Source organism: Amblyomma maculatum, chromosome 1, assembly GCF_055883805.1.
Source record: "Amblyomma maculatum isolate TAMU_Amacu chromosome 1, ASM5588380v1, whole genome shotgun sequence".
NCBI lineage: Eukaryota > Metazoa > Arthropoda > Arachnida > Ixodida > Ixodidae > Amblyomma > Amblyomma maculatum.
The window spans coordinates 422,711,312-422,729,149 of NC_139344.1; the positions used below are offsets into that span (position 1 = coordinate 422,711,312).

Genomic DNA, 17,838 nt, shown 5'->3' on the forward strand with positions numbered 1-17,838 from the left:
CACATTTATTTTCAATGAAAGCATTGATGCCCTGAAACAAACTGTCCCTGAAACAAACCGAAAGATTCTGTCACCACGCGCAGCGGCATGCATGATGACTCGCCTTAGGCAGCTTCAGCAGTAATGTAGTAATTTCAAACGACAAAGTAAGTCAAAGAGGATGTCGTGATCTGCTGAAGTAAGGGTGAACAAAGCTCCTCTGTCCTGGGAGAACGACGTGCGCGGCGTAAGTGGCAATGTTGGCGGACTGTACGCAAGAATCCGAAGCATGGAACATGCTTCTGCATAGATTCATTCAAATATTTTCCCGCGTCGTTCCCACTGGTCAACTTGCCTGCTCTACTATGCGATCAAGGGTGCAGTCGAACGACGCGCCATCCGGCCGCACCATTCGAAGCCTCCGCCTCTGTCAGGCACTTATGATCTCCGCTCCTCTCGCAGAGGAAAGTGATTACCGAAATCACAGACCACTTACCACTGAATGGTTTTGTGGAAGCTTCGCGTCTTTTGATAACAGCAACGCCGCTGGCGGGTGCGCGTTGTCTTCGCAGTAGTTGTCTCCGCGCTAAGGCTCGGCAGCTAGCTAACACGGTGAAGTGCTTTCCTGCAGAATGAGTGGGCGTAATACCTCAATTTAAACTTAAACAAGCCTACAGATCAAAGTATATATTAAATAATTAAAACAAAAGTAATTAACGCGCTAATAAACTGCCTAGGAAAGCCTCACACAGCTGCAGTTCAACACGCGTTATCCCACTCTGTGCGTCATGCGGGTGCTGTCAAGAGGGGGCGCCTAAAACCCATTTGGTATATTCTGACGCCCATTACTTGTTTCTGACACGCTCAATTCTTTACTAAAGTATGGAACAAAAGAGACGTAGACAAAGTAGAGTGCCAACTGACAACCGTTTGATAACCAAAGGAGGTTTTCAATTTTTAACAAGGAGAGACACCTACTCCGAGGTTCGAAGCGTCAGTTTTTTTGGAGTGGATTATTTTTCTTTTTTGTTTTTACTATGTGTGTTTTAAAAAGAAACGCTAATGTTTTTCTCCGTAGCTTGATTTAACCAGTAAAGTACCGATCTCTCTGGACACTCGATAAAAGCCCCTCGTTTTGAGCAAGCATTCCTTTTTTTTTTCTTTTCTGATCTCCTAAAAGCGCCTTGAATTCTGCAGTGTGCTAGAAGTCCAATCTTTGTGTTGGGCTGACGGAGAGTTCTATTAATATAAAATTTTGCACATCACGGTCTGCAGGAACCGACAATGGCGCACAAGGATTCAGCGCATTTGCAGAGATTCGTATTTTTACTGCTGGCTACTACCGGAATTATCCTTCCTGCCATGGGAGAAGACTGTGAGGAACGTACAGCGTACCAGCCGGAAACAGTTGTGAACACTACTAAAGGAAAAATCAAGGGTCTCATCATGACGTCAGTGCTAGGAAAGCCAGTTCGCGTTTTCTATGGCATACCGTACGCCGAACCCCCTGTTGGAAAGCTGCGTTTCAGCCGCTCTAAGCCTAACAGCCCATGGTCGGGCACATTTGACGCCACAGTGAAGCCGAATTCTTGCTTTCAGATGGTCAGTGACATTGACTTCAGAGGTATCTCGAAGTGGTTAGCCAACACTAATATGAGTGAAGACTGCCTCAAACTGAATGTGTGGACGCCTGTCCCGTCGCTCGAGGAAGGTGCAGCGGTTTTAGTTTGGATATACGGGGGTGGCTTTTTCTCGGGCACGTCAACTCTCGACGCGTACGATGCGCGAACACTGGCCTCAAAAGAAGGCGTGGTCGTAGTTTCGATGAACTACCGCGTCGCATCTCTTGGGTTCCTCTCTTTTGGCAACGAACTTGTTCCAGGGAATGACGGCTTATATGACCAGTATCTGGCACTGAAGTGGATCCGGGACAACATAGCATCCTTCGGAGGGGATCCAAATCGCGTGACACTGTTTGGTGAGAGTTCTGGTGCCGCTAGCGTTGGGTTTCATGTCTTGTCACCACTGTCTAGCAATCTGTTCAGCAGAGGTATTCTTGAAAGCGGTTCGCCCTTATCGCCATGGGGAGTCCAAAACAATGATACTGCCAGAAAAGCTGCTGCCAGACTAGCTGGTGCTTTGGGATGTCCGCTAACGTTGGACCAAAACACTTTGGACTGCCTCCGCGAAAAAGATCCCAGCGACATTGTAAATAACGAGACAAGCTGTGGCGGCGTAGTATTCACCACGTTCGTGCCGGTAGTAGATGGTATCTTGATTGCAAAGTCGCCGCCGGCCCAAATAAGCGAGGAGACATTCCAAAGAAACATCAGCCTTTTGATTGGCTCCAACCGGGACGAAGGCAATTACTTCCTGGAAACCTTTTTCTTCTTTCCCTTGACAGATAAGTATCCGAATATTTCGCGAGAAATTTTTATGAGTGCATTGAGAACGTTAGATCCTTCAAAAGGAGTTCCTCCAGTCGAAAAAGTGTTGATGTTGTACACTGGAGGCGTGGTGCCTTTCACGTCCAAAGGTAAACTTAAGGCGCTTGACTCGATAGTGGGTGACTACCATATCTCGTGTCCAGCAGTGAAGCTCGCGGACCGCTTAGGCCTACACGGAGTTCAGCTGTACCAGTACGTTTTCACAAGAAGGTCATCCCGTGAAGATTGGCCACAGTGGATGGGCGTTACACACACAGCGGAACTGCCCTTCGTATACGGCGCGCCCTTTAACACCACGCTGCTCTACAAAAGGGAAGAAAAGACCTTGAGCGGTCGGGTCATGAGGTACTGGACAAATGTCGCCAAAACTGGGTACGTATGTACATCTCGAGCTGTGTCTATATGTGCATAGGCCAACTTGCGGGGCTTACGTGTAAGTTTCAAGAGTCTTCAATTATTATGCGCGTGCGAAACAAAGTCACTTGGTATGGCTCGTCAACGTGTTCTGATAGCAAATATTGCTCCATTTTTCAAAATGAAACACACATGAAGCGCATCCATGATGTAATTTGCGGTAGAAATACAAAGCTACGCCCTGGCATGACGCTCCACTGCTTAAAACACACACACACACACACACACACACACACACACACACACACACACACACACACACACACACACACACACACACACACACACACACACACACACACACACACACACACACACACACACACACACACACACACACACACACACACACACACACACACACACACACACACACACACACACACACACACACACACACACACACACACACACACACACACACACACACACACACACACACACACACACACACACACACACACACACACACACACACACACACACACACACACACACACACACACACACACACACACACACACACACACACACACACACACACACACACACACACACACACACACACACACACACACACACACACACACACACACACACACACACACACACACACACACACACACACACACACACACACACACACACACACACACACACACACACACACACACACACACACACACACACACACACACACACACACACACACACACACACACACACACACACACACACACACACACACACACACACACACACACACACACACACACACACACACACACACACACACACACACACACACACACACACACACACACACACACACACACACACACACACACACACACACACACACACACACACACACACACACACACACACACACACACACACACACACACACACACACACACACACACACACACACACACACACACACACACACACACACACACACACACACACACACACACACACACACACACACACACACACACACACACACACACACACACACACACACACACACACACACACACACACACACACACACACACACACACACACACACACACACACACACACACACACACACACACACACTGCTAGGCGAGCAGAAGCCGTGTTCTTTAGAGTCTCGAAGGTTATACAAAAATAATATTTTTCTGCCCCTCAGGCTATGTGCTTATAAAACGGCATGATGTAAGCCGTAAAGGGCTCGCATGACATCTCCCAACAAAAGTAGGAACGAGAGGGGCTTGTAACACTACACCAGGTAGTGAGCAAACGGATATATATGAGGATTAGGGGCTCGTTATGAGATACATTCGATATATTTTGGACCCCCCAGACGGCATTTGCATATTGTCCTTCTAATTTGTAATCACATATATTCAAGGTTACACATATTTTTTGTTCATCAACACAAAAAAAAAAGTCGCTTATGCTCTTCTTAGTATGAGTGAATTTTCGCCTTCTCCATCTGTATCAGGTAGTATTGAAAAATACAAGTTATGCTGGTGGTTCACAAACGTTGCGTCGAGTGCCTATCCCAACGGAATATAAAGTGATAGTAGTTAAAAAAATGCATTTGTGTGGTTACACTGATAAACCGTGGCACATACAATGAAAGTAGAAAAAATCTTTCATTTACAGCGCTATGTTCTTTGGAAGTGTGGATTACTGTACATGGTAATAACTTCTGAGAATGATTTTGCCTCTGAAGCCTTTTCTTTGCGTCCGCTTTTAAGGTTTTTCTCTTGGTTGTACATATTCTTTCCTCTACTGTGTAATAATAGTCGCTGTGAATGTGGCACTCAGAGCATAGAATGCAATGGCGCCGGTATTTTGCTCATACGTCAGCGCGAAAGTGCCCGGTTGTGTGCGTGCACGAGCATCTGAGATTGAATACGAGAGGAGGAAGGCGTAGCGAAGGTAAAAACTCTTCGAATAAAAATAAATATGCTCGGAGAGAAAAATGTAGTCTCTTGTAAAAATAGAGGGGTAGGATAACCGTACTTGGGCTCATAGTCCGAACACTAGGCTGAGTAGCTACATTGTGGCCTATCCGTGTGCACAACTGTATCCCCATTAACGGTGACCAATAATCACATTTCAGTGCACAATTATAAAACTGCTGGTATACGGTGCCATATACGGGGCCACAAGAGAAGCCGCGTTGCCTGAAAAAGACCCTATGGCATCTTCAGAAACTTTTGAAGCCTTCTTGCTACAGTGCCTACGCATTCTGGGCTTAATGAATGACGTCGATATACAGGTAGCTAATGTGAAACTGACTAGCGTCGCATTTGATCAGAAAATCCATAAGTTATGTTATTTTCCAGTGACCTAGCTATCAAGTTTTATGATTGACACTCTACGAGAGAGAACACAAATTTGCTAGTGTAGTCTCAGGTTCACACTTTCTGCCTGTCACTGCACTAAATTATGAGAATTTGACATCAAGTAAAAAAATTGTTATGCGATTCTCCTTTCTTCGACACAGTCACTGATGTTGAATTGTCTGAAGTAACTTTTGTTCCGTCCAGGAGCCCCAACCACCCAAGTGAGCCGGTTCCTGTCCTCCCAACCTGGCCACAGCGCACATCTTCCGGGAAATACCTAATATTGGACGCTGAAGAAAGAGTCGGCTCTGCGTATCGAGCCACTTACTGCAAATTCTGGGAAAGCATTCGAGACAGTTGGAGTCCTCCCAAGTGTTGAGTAAAGTAATAGTTTCCGGCGTGGGGCGTAAGGTTACCAACAGCAAATAAATGCATCTTGTGCTTTCGCCGCTGACCAGCGTCTTTTCTGCATCACTCTGACTGAAACACTCATCCTCGATGAGAACTCAGCTGGCAAGCTTACGACTATAGCATATGACATTGCTATTCGTTCGGTCATCCCAGTCGATGCAAGTACACATTTATGTATACGACAGTTACGATACCAATGTAGTCTAAAGAATAACAAAGAGCGAGAAAGAGAAAACCAGAACAAGTGGATTCCAACAGCCGCTTTTCGCATCCGAAAACACGGACAGCGCTAGTACATCACGCCACACGCAGTACTGTTGAGACGGAGAGCATTTAGTTGCGCCAATTAGTTATCAAATTTATTTGCGCTACCGCTAGGTGTCGTTGCTCAACCGGAAACTGTACATGTACCAATTGGTAACTAGTTGGTGGCCAGATGGCAGACATGCAGTGCGGACGTGTTCAGAAGTTTCTCCTGGAGGCCGAGCGTATTTTCTTTTCTCGAGGCTACATCTTTTTCTTTATTTCGTGGGAAAACTATCGTGGAACGGAAACTAAAACAGCTCATGCCTCAAATCACCGGGCTGCATAATGCAAGCCCGCTATAACCATGCAATTTCCTGCCATAACAAAAGTCGAAATTCATTGAGGCACACACGAAAAACACACGAAAATCGTTCTGAACGTACGGGATATCGAACTCCGAACCTTCAAATTACAAGATGAGCACGCGGCCAATACGTCACAGAACAACACCGATAGTCAAGTGGGACATCCCAGCACCAAACGGATGACTGATTTTATTTTTCTTCGCATAATTTAGTTAGAGACTGACTTTTCAATAAATTTTAAGCGTTTTTTCTTCCAGCTCAACTGGGTTTTGTAGGCGGAGATTAAATAGCGAGGTCCCTTATCAGTCAGCCTATTTTTCCGACGCGCAAATCCGACGCGCAACTCTCGCGAACGGGTTTTCGTTCCATGAGCCTAGAAAGGTTTTCGCCTTTAAAACAGTCACCAGAGGGTAGTGGTTAGCGAGCTTGGGTCGAGCACGGAAGAGTGGTGGTTCGGTTCCTGGCGTGAACACGACCTTTTGTGAATTCAGTGTCCTAAGCTAGGCACGGAAAATTAGGGACACGTTCGCAGAAAGCTGGCCCAGAGTAGTATAGATACGTAAAAAAGAAAAACCGACGTAGAGTAGTGGCTGTCCCGCTCGGCTGGGACACGGAAGAATGGTGGTTCGATTCCAGGCGCAGGCGCAATTTTTTAACTGTCAGTTCATGAGGCCACGCTCTGGTGGCACGCTTTGGTTACGCGCATTGATTACACGCTCTTATGACGCCACTAATTAGTCAAGAATATATGCCACATAGATTACACTTTCAGCATCGCTCGTGAGCGGACTTGCTATCATGCACTCGGCGGAGCGGTGTCGGCGGTCCATCATGGCCGCGGAAACATAAATGCAACTGAAGATAATAAGATTACCAAGTGATGCTGCCTCACCTGCCAGAAGATCACATAGTTTTAACAGTTTATCTTTACGACAACATTCGTGATCTGCAGTACAGAGTAGAAAACTACAGGGATACCCTGGTTAGCTTGGAAATCCTCCCGGATGTTGTCGCTCTGGGCACTTTCCAAATGAATTACGTTAGGGTTGTATTGTTGAAAATTTTGGAACCTGTCAGAAAGCTGTTAAAAGCTTCAACACTCATAATCAAGTGCAAGCGATGCCTATAGTGGTTGACCCGAACAAGCAGGAGCTACGCTTGAAAAGGCACTCGGTGCTCCCCAGTTGGCACCGTATACGATGACGTGAGTTATATTTTTAGAGAGCGATGGTGAGCCAGGGGTTTTCGGAGATGGGCTCCACGACTCGCTTAGTGAGCCTTAAGCTAAAGTCAGGCATCACAACTGAGGACACCCCGCATCAGGTTTGTGTTTCAGGAAATCCTGCGTTCTTAGTGTTGCTTTGGAGACCACTTCTTTGCTTCCGGTGCCAAGAAAAATGTCAAGTCCACCTAAAATGTCGGGTGCCGCGCAGTTCGCCGTGTAGACGTTACGGCCATGATGAAAGTTATGATACGCTAAAGTACGTGGCTATCACACAACCTATGGGGAGCGCTGACCTATCGGAGCTAGTTATGGACGTATATAATGCTGAAGAAGCGGCAGAGGCGGAAGACGAGAAGCCGAAAGTCTAACCAAGATACCCAGTCCCCGCTCCCTCTCAGACTGTCGCAACTGTTGCACCTTCTGAGCTGCAGCAAGAGAAAAGTTAGAAGAGTTCAATGCTGCTGAATCGAATATTGAGCGAAAGCAATAGCTGCAGGTGACCGAGCATTCTTCTTCTTCTTCTTCTTCTTCTTCTTCTTCTTCTTCTTCTTCTTCTTCTTCTTCTTCTTCTTCTTCTTCTTCTTCTTCTTCTTCTTCTTCTTCTTCTTCTTCTTCTTCTTCTTTCTTCTTCTTCTTCTTCTTCTTCTTCTTCTTCTTCTTCTTCTTCTTCTTCTTCTTCTTCTTCTTCTTCTTCTTCTTCTTCTTCTTCTTCTTCTTCTTCTTCTTCTTCTTCTTCTTCTTCTTCTTCTTCTTCTTCTTCTTCTTCTTCTTCTTCTTCTTCAATCCACACATAAAGCCCAGCTTTAACCAAGCCGTATGAATGTGCCTTAGTGGCCTAGAGGGGTAACGAAATGCCAAGGTCCTGGTAGGCTGATTCTGACATAACCGTCCCATGTGAAAAACGAGAGACCCAAGTTGGCAGCTCCTGCCAGCTTGGGGTCGTCTACGGGGGTCGGCTAAAGGTCAAAGGTCAATGGTGGTCACCGCCGGGCCACGTTGACGGCTCAAACTGCGAGCAGTATTGCTTTCGCAATAAAAACTACATGCTTCACAGGAGGGTGCACCACGGGTGCTGGCGTAAAAGGCCAAGGAATATCCAAGTGATGCTACGCCCTTCCCCTTCTTCTATCCTTATAAGGACACCACTCAGTAGGCTGTCCTCTCACCGAGCAAGCGGACGCACAACGAAACAGTAAGTAACGATGGCCTGAGTGACTAAGATTTCCGTGTGGCAGGAAACATGGATAGTTTCAGTACGAGGACTGCAGTGCGCAAAGTTTCTGACCTCCTGCCATATTTTCCTGGGGTTATTGGAAACACGGGTAAACAGCTTTTTATAGTAATCTAACATTGCTTGCTAAAGTTCTTTATTAAGTTGTTCGCGATAATTTTTGAATTCTACGAGCTTACTGACGAGGTTTTATAAATAATGATATACTTATATTTTTGGTTAATCTCGTGTAAGAGTACTGCGTCTATCTATGGTTTCCTAATTTTGTTTTTATAAGGTAGGTTCCTAGCGCTCAAGGGAAATGCCTTATTGCAGCAGTATTTCAGTTTCTTGGCAAATGGAGTGTATGCAATGTTTGGGTTTGATTCATTGATAATAGATTCCCAATCAGTGTCTTCTATCAAACGGCGAAAATTATTTAGTGCATTGCTAGATATGTTACAATATGAAGGTGGACCTTTTTTCGTTAAGGCTTTGTGTACGATCGGTATAAAAACAGAAAATGGGTAGATGATCCGTTATGGCAAGGGATAATACACCAGATGAAGAGTGCAACGGATCCACGTTTGGGATGCAGATGTCGAATAATATAGCACTGTGCTCCGTAATGCACGTGGCTAATGAAGCAAGATTATAATATGCGTAGGAATTCACTATATCACCGAGGGTTCTAGGGTTCACATCGTCCGCCATTAGGTTTACATTCATGTCACCCATAATAACAAACTTAGTTCCAGTATTGATTAGGTGGTTTAACATATCATCGGCAAAAGAAAGAGAGAGAGAGAGAGAAACATTTATTATGAGCAGGCGTGAAATATTCAGGCTTAGGTGGGCAGCCTCCTCAGTCCAGGAAGCCGTGGACCCGAGCCATCTCCCGAGTCCGGCTGACCAGACAACGCTGAACCTCCAGGCTGGGGCTTGACAGCTGAGTCTCCCACTGCTCTTCGGTTATGGCCATGGTGGTTATAGTACCAGTTGGTCACTTGCATCCCCACATCATATGTTCTAGGGTGTTTGGTACGTTGCAAAATGTGCATTCATATCTGTAGGGTGTGGGCGAGATTCTGTGTAGTCAGGTGCCGTGGACGCGGCTGTTGGTTTGGATTTTTCGGAGGGTGACTGCTTCTTTTCTGGTTAGTTCCTTGTGGGGAATATTTTCTTCTGTCAAGTGTGTAATCCAGGAAGATGTCAGTATATTTCTTGGGTACATCATGTGTGCTCCGAAATCCCTCTGGACGTGATGCCCGGTTAGCATCATCCTAGGGCTGAGACATTGGCGGCCTCGTTTTCTTCCAAGTGAGTGTGTCCCGGAGTTCATATGGGGTAGTTAGTTATCTGGGAGGTGATGGGTTATGGTGCGACGGATGTATACCGATCACCATGTGGAAATAAAACAAATTTCTTTTATTTTGCCGCAGCATAGCACTTAAAATCCTTCGGCAAAAGAAAATAATTTTGCTTTATTTCCACATGGGTGATCGGTATACCACTGCGAGGATAACTGATTTCAGACACACGGTTAGACACTCAACGTGTTGGTCGATAAAAGAAAATTGAGACACTACTTCATGAGATAGATGCTTTAGGACGTAGATAGCGACTCCCCCCACCACGCCCCGAATTTCGTAGTTTTCAACATGCGGCGGGTTATCATTTGCTGCGAACCAGGTTTCTGAAATACGCACGACACCAAACTCAACTAAACTGATTTCGAATAAATCGAATAGTTTTTCGTGTTTGTTTCTGCTACCGCGCATGTTTAGATGCAATATTGAAAAGCACTTATGAAGATTTGCATATGTGTCGTTAAATGAATGATAGTCGCAATATCTGCACATGCCATCACAAGGCATGGTCGTGGTGGAATGGCCGGCTATTACTTGTTTTATTTGTTTTTTGAGCAGCATGTTTTTTTTATTTCTTTTTTTACGCGGTCATGCTGTCAAAGTCATCGGCAGAGAAAATGCGCAGGACTGTAGATGTCTCATTTTGTCGGGCAAATTTTTTCGCTCCATTAGTCCACACAAACGTCCAATTTACCTCTTTCTTTTTCTTGGTAGCACCTCCAAGAAACTGTTTCCCGTACCTTGTTAAGTGTTCGTTGACAAGCACTGGCCGAGGGTCATGAGTGTTCTCATCAAAGCCAAGCATTATGATGTCCAATCGCATTATTCTTGCCTTTGCGAGTAAGGAATTCTTTTTTCTTCGCACAAAAACGGACAATTATGTTCGACTCGTCATGCTTGCAAGTTGGAAGTCTGTCGGATATATCAATTTGTCAACCTGTTCTGCAACAAGATGCACTATTTTTTTAACGACAGTTATCGGTTAACCATCGAGAGGGACACCTTTTACTTTGGTGTTATTAGAACGCTGATATTGTTCCAACTTCTTCATCAGGATAAAGATTGTATTCCAGAGGCTTTGGATGATTGGCACTGTACAGGAGGGCACCATGCCTGAAGCGTTACGAGAACATTTGGGATTAATGGTGTGGAGATTTTAACGATCTCCACACTTTCTCGACCTAGATGCTATTTTTGGGCCAAACACAAATGTTGGGCCAAACTACCATCTATCAGTTTGCACGTCTTTGCTGATGCAAGTTCCAGTGCGTACTTCGCTGTAGCATACCTTCACACAGAAGATGAGTGTGGTGCTGTGTGCGTCCAGCTTCTGCTTCCGAAATGTAGAGTAACACCGATCAAATGTCCCACCCTACATCGTTCAGAATTGGTTGTTGCGGTAGTCACAGCTCGTCTAGTAATGTTCTTACGAGAGACGCTGACGAGAAGGTACGGGCACCTCAAAGAGTATTTATGAACCGATTCTTCAGTTGCAATTCGTTGGATAAATGGTGTGGCAACTAAATGAAAACAGTTCGTATGCGACCCATTCACCGAAATAAAGTCTCTAAGTGTGCCATCTCGTTGGGGTTACCGCCTTGGTCATCAAAAACCGACGGAACTTTTAACCTGAGGAATATCCGCGAGGGATCTGATAGAAAACGACTTCTGGTGGGAAAGTGCTGAATGGTTGTCACGCTCTCATGACGTTTGGCCAGACAGTAGTGTAGGATGCATTGATGACGGTGTAGTTATATCAAAGCTGAAGCGCGACATGACGACTCTACTGAGCGTGCCCAAGGAGCCATTTTTTCCAGCTACCCGGTTCAGCACTTGGAGAAGAACTATTCGAGTGACAGCGTGGATAGCACGCTGCAAGAATAACTGTCGTTCCATGGACATTCGTCGTACCGGTCCCCTTGATGCTCAAGAACTGCGAGAGGCCGAGATAATTTGGTTCAAGCAAATTCAGATAGACGCTTTTGCTACGGAGCTTTCCCAGCTCACAAGGAAAAAAGTCTTGATCCATCCTCAAAAATACGAGATCTTCACCCTTTCATAGATGACGACGTTGTGCTCAGAGTCAGGACCCGGCTCCAGAATGCTGCAGCGACGTACAGCGAAAAAACGCCTGGTGACAACCCGTCAACAAGCCCTGTGGTGTTTCATGCACATCGCAATGTTCTCCACGGTGGTGTAAGCGACACACTGAACGAGCTTCGAGAAGGCTCTGGGTGACACGAGCCCGTCACTGTGTCAAAAGTGTCCTGCCAAAGTATGTGGCGTGTGCGCGCTTTCGGCTAAAAGCAGCTACTGCTCCGATCGCACCTCTTCTATGTGAAAGGCTACAGAACGCTCGACCTTTTGAAAGGACAGGTGTTGACTTTAACAGACTAATTTTAGCTAAAGAGAGTCGCACGAGGAAAGTGTAAATCGCATTGTTTACGCCGCGGTAAGGGCAATTCATGTTGAGCTTGTCCTCTACCTTACCACAGAGTCCTTCCACATGGCTTTCAGGTGATTTTGTACAAGACGGGGAAACCCACAGGTCGTCTATTCCGATAATGCGGCGATGTTCAAAATTATAACTAGGGATCTAGCAAAACTTCCCATTTCTGTTAGACAGCAATGTGTGAAAGACTACTGTGCCAGTCATACCATAATTGTCGAGAGGGCTCCGTGGTGGGGAGGGTTTTGGGAAAGATGGATAAAAATTGTAAAGATATGCCCGCGGAAAGCGCTTGGAAAAGGATATTTTGATACGTAATAGCTGTGCACAATAATAACTGAAACTGAGGCTGTTGTTAATTCAAGACCAATCACATTCATTTACTCCAGTCCTAATGAGCCAGGTATGTTAACTCTGTCACATTTCTTTCTGAGATGTCGTCATTTGCCTACGCCAGAAAGTAGTGGTGAATTACAACAAACGGATGTTCTAAATCTGTGGGTTCACTGGCAGCGGGTCATGATTTATCTCTGGAAACGGTGGCACCACTAATACCTTCTTGCTCTTCGCATTTTCCATGCTCGCCAAGTTCACAACGCGCACAACCTCAATGCTGGCGATGTTGTAATTGTCCATGAGGACACCATGCTAAAACGCCTTTGGCAGACTGGTGTTATTGTAGAATGTATAAAGAGCAAGTACGGGATAGTTCGCACATGCCGACCTCTATTACCGCAAATATCGGAACTAGCTACGCCAGTTCAACGTGTGTATCCATTAGAGGTTGTAACCTCGAGGCCCAAAGTGTATTGAAGATTGGTGCCTGAGGCTGCAGAAGACGAAAACGAAGAAGAAGCGCCAGAGCGTGGGGCTGTAGGAGCAGTGTGAGCGCCATGTTGGACCTCAGTAGATTGGAGTGGATTGGTAAAACGTTTATTCGGGGCCTGCAGTAGAACGCGCGCTCGCGCGCGCGCGCTCCGGACTTGGCCTACGTCGTCCTCTGGGCACCGGCCGCGCGGCCTGGGTCCCCGCTCGCCGTGGCCGGCTCGCTGGTTCCCTGCCGGGCCAGCGCCTTGATGACCTGCTGGACGGCCCAGAGTTGCTTCTCTTGATTGTCGCTCCCTGCGGCTGCTTCCAGTCGTGGCGGCATCCCCCCAGACTTAGCTTCTTCCTGGTACTTGGTACAATTCCACAGCATGTGTGCGAAGCCGGCCGTCTCCGTTCGGCAGACCCTGCATTTGTCTGTCGGGTGCGTCTCGGGATACATTCTATGCCTCAGCGACGGACTGGGGAGTGAGCCCGTCTGTAGCTGTCTGAATAAAACGGCTTGCTCTCGACTGAGCCGAGCAAGGGGGCGGAAGAGTTCTGCGAGCTAGGTGGAACACCTTGGTTATTTCGTTGTAGTCGGTCATTCGGTCTTTGGTGCTGAACCACAGCGGCCAGTCGACCGAGGCGTGGTCCGTTAGTGCGCGTGCCTCGGCGTGTGCCGTCTCGTTGTGGTTGGCGTTGCGGTCTGACGCCTAGCCCGCGTGCGCCGGGAACCACTTGATTCTTACTTCTTTGCTGCCATCGTCGTTTTTGGTTGCCTGCAGTATGCGCACAGCTTCTTTCGCTATCCTGCCTTTGCTGTAATTTCTCACCGCCTGCCTCGAGTCGCATAGCATGTGTGGCAGTCGCGGTCGAGTAGAGAATGGCTAGCATCGGCTGGTGTGCATTCCTTCTACATCAGCGGCGTTTGAAATCGATTTACAGCATAGAAAAAGCGCAGTCTGTCACAATTCTCCGCGGACACATCATCACACCGTAAAGGAAGGGAGGAAGGTGGGAGTGAAAGAAGAGAGGGAGATAGAGGTGCTGTAGTGAAAGGCTACGATCCACCGCGCTATAATAGCTTTTGCCCCATCGCACTTTAGTGGTCCAAAGTGCCCTCTAGAATTTTTTGTGGTTCGGTTTAGGCCACCAGTTCAATTGGTTTTATGTAATACCTCCCCCCCCCCCGCGAGGTATTAAAGGTATAAAAATGATGATGATAATGATGATGATGATGACATGAGGCAACACTCGATCCTCGTGGTGAACACAAATGCTGAGAGGATGGCAATCTATCCGGACATAACTCATCTAGATTTTAAAGGGGAAAAGACAGAGCTGACTGCCTGCGTGGTGCCACCGGAATTTGTTGTAAGGGCGTGGTGTGCGATGTGCCTCTGGGGTGCACCGAAGTAATTATAATGGAAGGAATGAGATTGCACAGCAGTCAGCCGGTGTTGGGAATGTGCAGACTCGGCTGCTGAGGCTGATAAAACTTTATTTACAATAAGTGGGAGGAATAAGGGAAGTCAGCTAGCGTGCCGCAGGCCGTGGAGACTTTTGGCAAAGCCGGCCCATTCGACGGCCTTTAACTGGACCTGGACCTTTCTCATTGAGAACTAACAAGATGGATTAGTCTGACCCAGTGTTGGCGGTAACGCGTTACAAGTAACGGCGTTACCGGTAACGCGTAGCTTTACATAGTAACCTAGTAAAGTACTCTTTACCATTTCGGAATTGTAAAGGGTAACGTAAATACGTTAACAATTTTCGATAACATGAGGCGTCATGTTACGATGTATTCCAATTCCCCCCCCCCCCCCTCCCTATCCGCCTTCTTTTTCAGAAAATAGCGCGGTGCACCTGAAGTAATGTTGCAAATAAACAAGAGGTGCAGGTGCTCTCGACGATCTTTGTTGTGGCTCGCATGATTTGCAATAAACACCTGCTCTTGACGACGCACCCAACAGACAAAAAAATGCACAGAGTACTCATAAAAAACGAAACACGTGGACCAACACGCATTCATACTATTGTTTTCACCTACCTCCTCTTCCAAAAGCCCTCACACACACACCACTGTAAAGAGTGGAAGCATGCCAGCCCATCAATTCTGGGAAAACAGCGTGCTGTTTTAGAAAGTTGTCGCTGCAATGCTCTAGCGCTGTTTATTAACTTCGTTTTCAAAATAAATTTTGGATCTTTTTATCCGCAACAGCTGCTACCTTTGTGGTTATTGAATTCCATAATAAGTGAGGCTGACTTTGAATACCTTCACATAAACACTCGCACTATTCAATTACACAAGTTAAAGTAAAAAAAAATGTGTTCGAATATTTTTTCCTTTCATGAAATTTCCCATTTAAGCATTTCTTTATTTCTACACCACCTTCGCGTCTATTTTGTTAAAACACGCACGCAGAGCATTTCAGAACTTCACATTTGCAAGAATTGCTGTAAATTCGTAGACAGTTACGCAATGCTTTTTTTTTTAAATTAGAATTGATAATATGTCAGATTTAGAAAATAGCTTCTCCATGTGGTACACAGCTAGAAGCCATCACATGTATCTCTACAGATTTTATGCAACTCAGAATTGCCAATTGTTAGTACACATTTGTGCAAAGCATTCGCGTTAAATCACGATTACGGGTAAAATCGCTTTTTGTGCTAGAAACTTTATGTAAAATAAGAGCGTAATAAAACTGTCTTGAGTTCTTGCAAAGAAGACACATTGACTAAAATTGATGGCCATGAAGTAACGAGAAAGCAAAGTACGGTGCTTTTTATTTTGGTAACGGTGACTGTAACGCGTAACCCTATTTTTTGTAGCTAACGCGGGGCGCTAACATGTTTACTTTTCTTATTCACAGAAAACATGCACCTTTCTCAAGGAGAACGCTGCGGCGTGCAGACTTGTCTGCTCTTGTAGATATCGCCGCGAATCAATCGCATCTCTGTTTGGTATTTTTAGACAGCCGCTGGCATGCTGCCTTCACTATGAATCTAGGGCGCTGATTGATTGTGTATCGTTTGGTTATTCATGCCTGTTGTCGCGAGATGATGCTGTATCATTTTGTTTGTCGCGCAAGGTGCATCAAGCTGTATCTCGAGAGATTACAGCCAGTCTCGTGCGTTTCTGCAATGTTACAGACTATGCTAGGCACCATTTGCGGCTTTGTCTAGACGTTTCTTTGTCGCCTACAAATTGAGCGTTGACGGCCGCGATAGGCATTCTTTGTTCGACGACCAGCGATCACGATTGCTGTTATCACCGACGCCGAATCGCTTAATTCTTTTGCGGGTGCAAGTCAGCCCAATAAAGAGTTTCTTTAGTGCACTCCCGGACTCTTCACTTGTTATCATCGGCTTTGTCACCACCACGTGACGTCTGGTGGAGGTGCTGCCCTTCGTGTTCCTGTTTACCCTATCCAACCAAGACCACAGCTCTGTTCCTGTCGCCCTGTAGGACCAGACAACCGGCCACAGAACCAGTCGCCTACGTCAAGGGCTCCAACGCGAACACGGTGTGCTGCCTGGTCCCATTCGACCCAGGAAGGCATCAACGTTGATAATGGACCAGTCTACAGTACCGGTTGTCTTAATGCAGCCCCGGAAGCCCCTCTTCCAAAGACTGCCCACTGAAAATGCGGAAGACTAGCTCGACCTGTTCGAACGCGTGGCAGCGTTGAACGTCTAGAACGAAGAAGCCAAGCTAAGCCAAGTCTACTTTGCACTCCAGGGATATGGTGGCTAGAAGAAGAGGTGTTAGCATCATCGTGGTCATACCCTGTTCGGAGGAGTGCTGGTGTTTCATGCCGCCGTGCACGGGCCTGCAACTGGCTCTATAGCTGAGCCACCTCCGCTGCCTGATTAGTTGAGATTACGGAAGCCGAGGTCAGAGCGGCCCTACTGACTCTCCGTACCTCCTCCGCTCCTGGTGTTGACAGAATCTTGAACTCCATGCTTTGCACCCTGGATGATCAATCGGTCACCGAGATTACGGACTACTTAACAAATTCTGGGCGGAAGGCATCCTCTCCCAGTCTTGGCGTCATGCCGAAGTTATATTTATCTCCAAACCAAATAAACCACTCACATTAGCAAACCTCCGACCCATCTTCCTCCCTTCGTGTCTGGGAAAACTTTTCGAACACGTCGTGCTGGCGTGGCGAGACTCACTCAGCACAACACGCACAACGACCTCTACCCACCCCCCCTCCCCGGAATGGTCGGCTTCCGCCCCCGTTGGTCCGCGTAGGATGCCATGCTGCAGCTCACCACCGACATTTTTGACCCGGCTATCCCGGGCCATAACAAGGCCGTCCTCACTTTGGATTTATCTAAATCATTGAATCGCGTTGGTTACCACGCGATCATGACAGCCCTCTCCTGTCTTGATGTGAGTGTGCGTATAAGCGCACCTATATCGGAACTTTCCTTAAGAACCGCACGGCTGAGGTCCACTTTGGCCCACACACATCACCTCCTTACTTCCTTGAAGGGGGAGTAAGGAGGGGGGTACTCCCCAGGGCTCCATTCTCTCCCCTTTCCTGTTCAA

The 17,838-nt window shown here is 46.7% G+C and overlaps 1 protein-coding gene across 1 annotated transcript in view; it reads left to right on the forward strand.

The window, feature by feature from the left end:
- The first annotated feature begins 1,341 nt into the window (after positions 1 to 1,341).
- LOC146209248 (acetylcholinesterase-like) overlaps positions 1,342 to 17,838 on the forward strand; it is a 45,747-nt gene continuing 29,250 nt past the window's right edge. Inside the window, exons 1-2 of the mRNA XM_084579883.1 lie at positions 1,342 to 2,798; positions 5,396 to 5,565. Of these exons, the coding sequence (XP_084436009.1) occupies positions 1,342 to 2,798; positions 5,396 to 5,565 (1,627 nt within the window). The remainder of the gene's footprint in view (positions 2,799 to 5,395; positions 5,566 to 17,838) is intronic.